This window comes from Morone saxatilis, unplaced genomic scaffold (assembly GCF_004916995.1).
Source record: "Morone saxatilis isolate NCDOM2014 unplaced genomic scaffold, NCSU_SB_2.0 Contig2, whole genome shotgun sequence".
Lineage (NCBI taxonomy): Eukaryota > Metazoa > Chordata > Actinopteri > Moronidae > Morone > Morone saxatilis.
In genome coordinates this window covers 9,946,464-9,955,374 of record NW_023339762.1, presented here as the reverse complement: position 1 = coordinate 9,955,374, position 8,911 = coordinate 9,946,464, and the positions used below count along the sequence as shown (strand labels likewise).

General features: G+C 37.3%; 2 protein-coding genes across 2 annotated transcripts in view; both read right to left on the bottom strand.

Annotated features, from left to right (window-relative positions):
* The window catches only part of cat (catalase), an 11,007-nt gene extending 7,683 nt beyond the window's left edge, over positions 1–3,324 (bottom strand). Inside the window, 3 exon segments of the mRNA XM_035665406.1 lie at positions 124–231; positions 1,461–1,632; positions 3,146–3,324. Coding sequence (XP_035521299.1) covers positions 124–231; positions 1,461–1,632; positions 3,146–3,211 — 346 coding nt within the window. The 5' untranslated portion in view covers positions 3,212–3,324.
* Positions 3,325–5,643: 2,319 nt separating this feature from the next.
* Positions 5,644–8,911, bottom strand: part of syt12 (synaptotagmin XII) — a gene marked incomplete at its 5' end in the record, with an annotated part of 21,696 nt that continues 18,428 nt past the window's right edge. The window contains 2 exons of the mRNA XM_035664835.1: positions 5,644–7,713; positions 8,324–8,457. Coding sequence (XP_035520728.1) covers positions 7,540–7,713; positions 8,324–8,457 — 308 coding nt within the window. The remainder of the gene's footprint in view (positions 7,714–8,323; positions 8,458–8,911) is intronic.

Below are 8,911 nucleotides of genomic sequence, written 5' to 3'. Positions count from 1 at the left end.
AAAAAAAAAAAAAAAAACAGTTCATTTGTGTTTTTCTATGTTTGCAGGATGTATTAGCAGCTGAAATATAACCATGGGGGAAAAAAACATTTCACACTTAACACATGACATGGTTTTTCTTACCCACAGTGGAGAAGCGGACAGCGATAGGTGTCGTTTTGCCGACTGGTCAACACCTTGCCTTGCAGTAGCGAGTGATGTCGTGGTCCACCTCAAAGCACGCCAACGCCCCTGCATCAGGAGACGAAAAATGAAGACGTTTCCTTCTGTTTGTTCACATATTTGAAGCAGCTTAGATATCGTCTTGGTGCAAATATTTGTGGTGGACTGCTCAGGCAAGTTGACTGTTAGATCACCATGCACTGGAAAGAATGCAGCTCCCTCAAGAGAAGGTCAACAAACATAATTTGCTCAATTTTGTTTGACCTTAATCTGAATTGCTTACAAAGATTAGTATTGGATTTTTTTCAGTTCTGTTTACTTTTCACTACCATGTACATTCATTTCTTGACCTATAGATGGGTTACAATTTAAAAGGACAAACTAACACAAAACTCCCAGTCAAACCATTTAATGACTCTTCGTGTCCTCTATGAAAGCCGCAGCATTTGTTATGTTTCTCCACTCATTTGTTACAGTTTTTCATTCAGTCTGTATATTTGAGCTCTTTCCAATATAAAGGCAGGATATTATACTATGCTGGAAAAAATAATTAAAAATAAGTCAGAACATTATGCTCTGCAGTGCTGACGGTGACTGCGTGCAGTTTAAAGAGAGAAAAATCATCAAGAAACAATCATTGATACTGATTCATGGGTCATGAATAAACTAAATCAACCAAAATGTATGAATAATTTAAGGAAAACCTAAATACTTTTTGGATACTGACAGAAATATGCCCATGGCACTGATTATCAAAAGCTGTTTTGACCAAAGTGTATCATCAACGGTCTGGTCAGGTTCTTCATCTTGTTGACTTATTCTGTGATGTGATAGTTTTTGATTTAAATAACAAATTTGACAGTTTTAGGCTGTATTTTTACAAATGTATTGTACAGCTGCAGTGTGTTTGGACATTATTTAACACTTCACAAGTTTCTTTTGGTGGATTAAAACTTATTAATATAAAACATATTGACTTAGGAACTGCGTCATCAGTTGTGTCAAAAAAAACAAAAAAAAACATCCAACAATATCCATCTTTGCTAGTGTCAAGCACCTTTGACCCTGTGTGACTACTCAAACTGTGTATTGTTATGTACGTTAGGTTAGCATATCCGGGTGAAGTAAATAATCGCTGTTTGCTGAAGGAGGAGGTGGGACAAGCATTATTTTTGCAATAAGAAATGATCAGGATACAAAATGTTTCAAGTTTTGATGAATACAAAATGCTACAGTAGCAACCTGATAACGCTGACACAGAATCAGCTACACAAAGAGACTCACTGCCCGACACTCACCTGCCCCTTTGGCATGTACCACTCTCTCTGGGATTCGTTCCCGGTCAAAGTGGGCCATCTCGTCTGTGAAGACCACATCTTGGACCAGCAGAGGACCCCTCAGTCCTGCAGTCTGCAGGTTCAGCTTGTCTCCAACAGGATGGCCGGCCCCTGTGGTCAGTGTGTCTGGCCTCTGTTGCAAAGAGAAAAAAAACCAACACATTTAATTATGAGACAGACGTTAGGCCTATTACACAGTGCTTTGTGTGCGTACAATAAATATTTAACTTAAATACTACACACACTTAATATTTACTATAACTTCTAGTGACAATTATTTTATTTTGATACATTTGTCGTTAATTTCTTGACTCATTTAATAATCGTTTAGTGAAATATTACTGTTAGAAGGTCATAGAGCCCAAAGTGACATCTTCAAACAAAACCCCAAAGTATTTCATTTTAAAATAATATAAAACACACAAAAAAACATCACATTTGAGAAGCCAGAACTAGCCAATGTTTGCAATTTTAGGTTTATTAAATGACTGAAGCAAATAATCAAAATCCTTGCAGATTAACTTCTGCTGATCAACTAATTATTTCATGTACCTTCTGATACAGTGCTGGGACAATGGGATGGGGGGGAAATTATTCTAGAAGTCATTTTTAATGATGACTTTCACAAAATAAGTACCTTAGCATAAATTAGACTTATTCACAGGCCCGCGTGCTGTTTCCTCATACGGGCCAAAGCAACAGAAGCAAGCGGGTGAGACAAAGCTTAGCATAACAAATGGATAGCATAACTGAAGACTACTTGAGATGTTTGTGGATTCACAAATTGTGGCATTTTAGTGGTTTTGGGCAAATCTCATATTATCTAACTATGCCATTGGACCCTAGAGAGAAAGCTACAGAAGAACCTGCTTTGGTGGAAATGACATAAAACAGCTGAAGTGGCTCCCTTCATCCAACAATGTATGGCATAATGAATACGACCATAAAGACTTGTGGCATATGCATCAGTGGTTGCATTGATAAAACATATGGCGAGGAGCATACAAAACCAACAACCATTGCTGGTTGTTTTATAGATTTTGTGACCTGAAACAATGACTGTCCACAAAACAAATCAGGCTAGATCATGGTACTGAGAATATCCACGTTGCAATGACCCTAACAGTGAGGGAGAGAGTGATAAAGAAGCCAATCTAACATGCAGGGGGTGGAGAGAGGTGGACAACAATAAGGGTGACTTGAGGTAATGGTGGCTGCTTTCCCTGATGTGCACTGCTTATGTAACTCTCAGGGGGTAAAGTTCAACCACAAACATGCCTTTGGACAATGACCTACTTCATATATTTACACTGAGTGGCTCTCTATAAGGAATTGAAGTTATAAACGTGTTTATTTTGTGAATAAAAACGTTTGATAAACGGTTGTAGGTTAACGCCACTAAACGGTAGCTTTGTTGTTTTTCTTCAGCAACGTCAGCAAACGAAACGGCAGGTTAACAATAACAACCATATTTATGACACAAAACAAACCTACATGGAGGTGTTTTATTAACATGTCTGCACGTTCGGGTTTCAGTGAATGCTAAGCGAGCAGATAAGCTACCCTAAACGACCTCTCCCCCATTTCTGCCATGTCAGGCAGCGCTGCAGCTAAAACACTCGATCAAATGCAACGCATCCACAGACCTGAGAGCTTCTGTTCTCCTTCCATATCTTCATTTGGTCGGTAGTTTTATCCCTGTTGTCAGCCATCTCGTCAGCTCAGCTCTGCTTGAAGCGTGGACCACACTCGCTGTTCGGACGGTGTTGCGTCAAGAAGTGTTACCTTTGAATTCCAGTGCCTGAAAAAGTCTTCCTGGACTTTGCTCCATGTGACTCCGCCCCATCCCCAGTCGCCCCTCTCCTCTGATTGGCTGAGGAGAGAAAACTGACCTACTTTCAAGAAGAGGACAAAGCACCAAACCAGAGTTTTGTCGATTGTCTTTACATAATACAGTGTGTTGATTCCTTTGGTTCTTTAAACACAAATACTGTCAGGATACAGACCCCTCACATTGGCACCCCTCAAACTAAACAATCTACTTTTATTGCTAAACATCACTGAATTAGTGCATCTTTTTTTTAGGTATTTCTCGAGCATTACCCAGCTGAGCAACATGAAGTAAAAGTTGAAGTTTATTTTCTTTCTGTGCTTTTGGTTGCCCCAGCATATCTTTTTTTTTGTTTTGTTACTCTAGCGTAGTTTAACCTAACACAGTGGTTTCCAACTTGGGGGTCATCAAAGCATCAGGGGGTCGCAAGGCCTTTTTAATTTTGAGGGGTGTAAGAAAACTTTAATATTGGTTTGTATATGTAGATGCTGTGTCAGCATGACTCAGCAGCTATTTTTTATTGTTGTTGCCTTTTAACCTCGTCACCGTTAACTCACATTTAATTTTGTTACTGTTTGGCTCATTTTGTAAATAGCCAGAGGTGTAAGATCAGTTACTTTATGGACTGATCCATAGAAGGTCCATTTTATATAATATAATCATTTCAATGTTGTCAGCATAGTTATGTTTATGCGTGGCCCTAGGGATAGAAATGATAGAAACTTCAGTCGTACTGGATGTGTGAAAGTTTTTGTAGACATGTCATGATAGATTATCTCTTACATTATGTCTCTTGGTTTGAGAGAGCAGTTAACACATAAGCACAAATAAAAACAACATTTACAAATAAAATAATGAATAACGAATGAAGGCCTGACTATTTAAAACTCTGTTCATGGCAAACACATTGTAAGTAATCATTTTAATCATTATAAAAGCCATACAGTCGCAAGGCCTTTTTGATTTTGAGGGGTGTAAGAAAACTTTAAAATATATACCTAGTAGGCCTATATCTCAGCATTTTGTTCATTTCTGTGAAGAAAAGTAAACTCTTTTTAAGGTTTAGATGATTATTTAAGATCTTAACTTTGAAGATCTGAACACAAGCTATATTTACAGCCTTCACTCTCTGATAAACAGCCTCATCCTGCATTAGAAAACAACCAAAGAGCTAATAGAACAATGAGAAGACAACACTAAATTTGTCAAAAAAGAAGCTTATTAAGTCTGTAATACATAATACAGACAGTCACTAAAAAAATCACTAAAAATATCAGGAAAACTCATCTCTGATCAATATTCACAGGAAATAATCTCTACTCATTCACTGACTGCACTGTGTTGGACATTAAACCGTCAGTAACCTGTTGAATGAACCTATAACTTATAAACATACACATAGATATGGCTTAATGAAGGCTGTAGTGGAAAGAAATACGTCAGTGTATTGTGTGTCTGTTGCTGTACTGTAGCACTGTCACTATCATCATTTTATGGTAATGTCAGACTCTAGACTACATTATCTATATTTACAAAAATACAGCATATTCAGTAAGTAAAGGTAAAGGTTTTTTATTTTAAATACTGACTTTGCATACAAAATTACAAAAATGTTGTATGACAGCATCATTTGATAATAATGACTTTATTACTTTAAAATTGAATGATGATTAAAACTCAGTGATGAAAATAGTTTGTGATTCTCAAACATTACTATAATATTATTCGAAACAGGTGTTTGCATTTTGAATGCAATGTGAGATTTTCAGGCCAAAATTCAGAGTATTTTGTGATAAGAGACAATTTAAATTGTGTTGTGTTACTAGAGTAAAAGTATTGAGTAACTAAATCATTAAATTTACAAAGCACCACAGTCAGACCTACCTACTAAGGGACCCAGGGCTGAGTGAGCTGGTTCTTTATTCCTCAGAGATCCTGGATTACTACCTTTATTACATTTTGTATTGTATGCATCATATAAGCACAAAACAGAACTAATTAACTATTTAAAACTAGATTTTATCACAGGGTCAATTCCCTTAAGGCCTCAGTTTATATTGTATTTATATCTTTAGTGCTGTATATTCCCAAACAAATGTTCAATTAAATGAGCACAAACCAGCTGACAAACACAAGTAGTAGTCACTGTAATGGTTCTATATAGATATACATTGTCCGCCATAATATTCCATGATTACTTTTGTGGTATCCAAAAATATAGGATTGAGGCATCTTTTTTTTTCTCCTCTCAGATTCCAGGTCATCCCAAGAAGATAAACAAGTGGTCAGACTGTTACTGTTGAATTGCTTTTATTTCAAACAGCATTCACACAATACACTGTATTCTTGAGGCACATTCACATCAAGTGCTAAATAACTTCATGCATGATCAAATGTAGGCTACAGCTTTGTTGAATTGAATGCAAATGCTGATTGTAAATGAAAATATTGCTTCATTATTTGGCACAGTAGGAAATATTGTGTATTATATGACCACAGGTGGGTTATTTTTGGATTGATTTTCAAAGTGAGTTGAGGAATGCACTCAGAAAGAACATGTAGAATAGGCTATGTTCTGCTTGAAAAAAAAACCGAATAAGAATCACAACAATAAGGCTGATGATGCGTTTAGAGTTAGCAGGTATTTCACATGATAATTCACATTCAAAAGTTACAACAAAACAGCACTATTGCACAATGTTGTAGAGACAGATAAAAAGCCACCTTGACATTCTGACTTTTACATGGCCCTTGGCACATTATCTTCATTTTAACCAAAAAGCTTTTTTTAGCAATGGTACCACTCAGGCTTCAAGCTGCAAAGAGGCTCCTGTTGGTTTCTACCAGGAGCAGCCTCAGTGCTAATGAGAAGTTTGCATGTTTCTTAATGACAAAAGCTAAAACAAGTGTGACAAGTGCCTGGTGAAAAACAACTACAGATTAATTCAGAATATCAAGGTGTTTCCTTTAACATAAAAAGGAACTATAAACCCATTTTAATGGGGTTAGTATACATCAGTTAGTTAAATTCCCAGAGGTATTTTGATAATAATTCATTGATCAGCAATGATATTGGTGTTAAATATAGTGTTTTATAAATGAAGTTGGAGTTGGATGTTTATTAAAGTGGAATGAATGAGAATTTAAAGGAAAAATTAGAAGAATGTTGTTGTACACTATTTACACTGTTGTATATGCGTATGCAACTTGTTTTGCATTAATTATGGTAAAAATAGAATAATGTAATATGATATTTATATGCTAATTACATCTGATTTGGCCACCCTGTAACAACTGCTACAAATTACAATTATTTCACCTGGATAAGAGTACCTGGATTTTTTTTTTCAAAAGCACAATAAATACTGAAAATACCAAAACTTCTATTATTTGTCAGTCTCACTGTTAACAAATTACACAAGCAAATCCAATAGCGCTAACTCAACTCGGCTCTAAAACCGCTATGAAATCAATCAAGTAGGCGCAATCAATGACTGGTTTGAAAAGACAAATGAGTTTTTTCCTGAAAGAGAAGTGATTTCACCCCTCCGTCCAGTCAGTCATTCTCTACACAGCTATAACAGGCTACAACCAGAGTAGGCACCATGCAGAGAGGGGGTCATGCCTGCCAAGGTTGGGCTCCATTTGTTAATTAAAACTCACCTCTAACTCCAAAACATCTGATCAAGACATTTTTAGGTGGGAACATTTATCCACGTATTCATGTCTCCTTCGCTGCTGTTGTGGTGGAAAATCGGGATTCAGCACGATTCTCAAGCCAAGGGGACAATGTAAGGACGTAGGACACACACCAATTGAGAACTCAGTTGCTTTCAGTGTCTAATTTGGGTCATTTGGGATATGCTTCCTGAACTCCACCCTCACCCATAATACACCCAAACCGGAATGAAGCCAAATACTAAAGACGAGATTTAAACATATTGATCTAGGGACCAATGAAACACCCTGTTCAGGGTCAAACACTGGCTTTTCAGATTCCTCCCCCTTACTTGAAGATAAGCTATTTACCGCAATTTGTTACTCGCCAGCACAGCGACACATAATACACAAAGACACAGTATCCTCCCGTGGGCCTAAAACAGTGTAACAGATCTGAGCATGGCGCCAAATAAGGGGAGAGGTGAAAGGAACTTGAAGAAGCAAGTGTTTTACTTGAAACAGGTCGGGTACGTACGAGGGGAAAGAGGACTAGATCCTGCGCAGAGGGTGCCACATGGACACAGGCTTCCTCAAAGTGGCCAGCATCTGGTTCCAGTGGGTGATCCCCATCCCGCTGGCCTCTGGGCCGATGATCACATGACCAAGGTTCTCGCCCCGGCCATCCTCTGTGGTCTCTGCCACTGTAACCCTCAGGGAGAGTTCCTGCAAACAGCAAAACAAAAAACCTGCTGTGTGAGCATGATTCAGCATCTTCTTTACGGCATAGTTCATCCAAATCAGTTAATTTAATTTATTACTAGTTACTTTATAGAGTGATCCATGAAAAGTTAAATTTTATATCATTTTATATAATTGTCAGCATAGGTATATAAAAAAAAATCACATAATAAAAAATCTTGAATCTTGGATGTGTGAAATATTTTGTAGACATTCATGTCACGATAGATTATCTCTTACATTATGTCTCTCTTGGTTTGAGAGAGCAGTTAACATATAAGCACAAATAAAAACAACATTTCCAAATAAAATAACACCTGAGAGGCACGAAGGATAAAGGGCTGACTATTTGAAACTGTGTTCATGGCAAACACATTGTAAGTAATCATTTTAAAAATCATTATGAATGCCATACAGTCAACTTAACATGTTTTCAGCTTCATGTTCTTTTTATTGCTTTAATAATTTAAGTACTGTTGTTATCAGATTTTATTTTATCTTTTTCCTTGACCTAAATCCCCTATGTGGACACATAAAGCTTCATCTCATCATTTTGTCATTCAGGACTAATATGGGCCGCAGTCTGAAGTGTCACCTGCAGGACAATGGACGGCACAGAGAAGATCATGGCTTCATTGAAGATGGGGTTTGTGTCATCCCTTTTAGTGGAAGTCTTCTTCTTGCTGATCTTCCTGCCGTCTTGCAGGAGATACACTTTGACGAACGGATCTGAATACGAAAATGAGCAAATAAGATTACAACTGCATTTCAGGCTTCAAAAAACCCAAACTACACTTGTACAAATATACCTCCCACTGCACCCCCACCCCCCTGCACACATTTGTAGAGCATGCAGTAAACTTCTCATTAAAGAGTAATCAATTAGAAGCACAGTCCTGTACACACCATTAGCTCTTCTGATGATAATGACAGTGTTTCAGTAGATGACCTTTATCAGTACAATGTTATCTGGATATTTAATGTGATGAACAAGTCATTTAAGTCCCATCTGTCTTTCTGGATGAAGATAAATGTATCGTCTGGGAGCCCAGACGATAGCATTTATCTTCATCCCCACGAACAGAACAGATGCGACTTCAAATGACTTGTTCATGCACATTAAATATCAGATAACATTGTACCTGATAAAGGTCATCTACTGAAACACTGAATACTTATCATC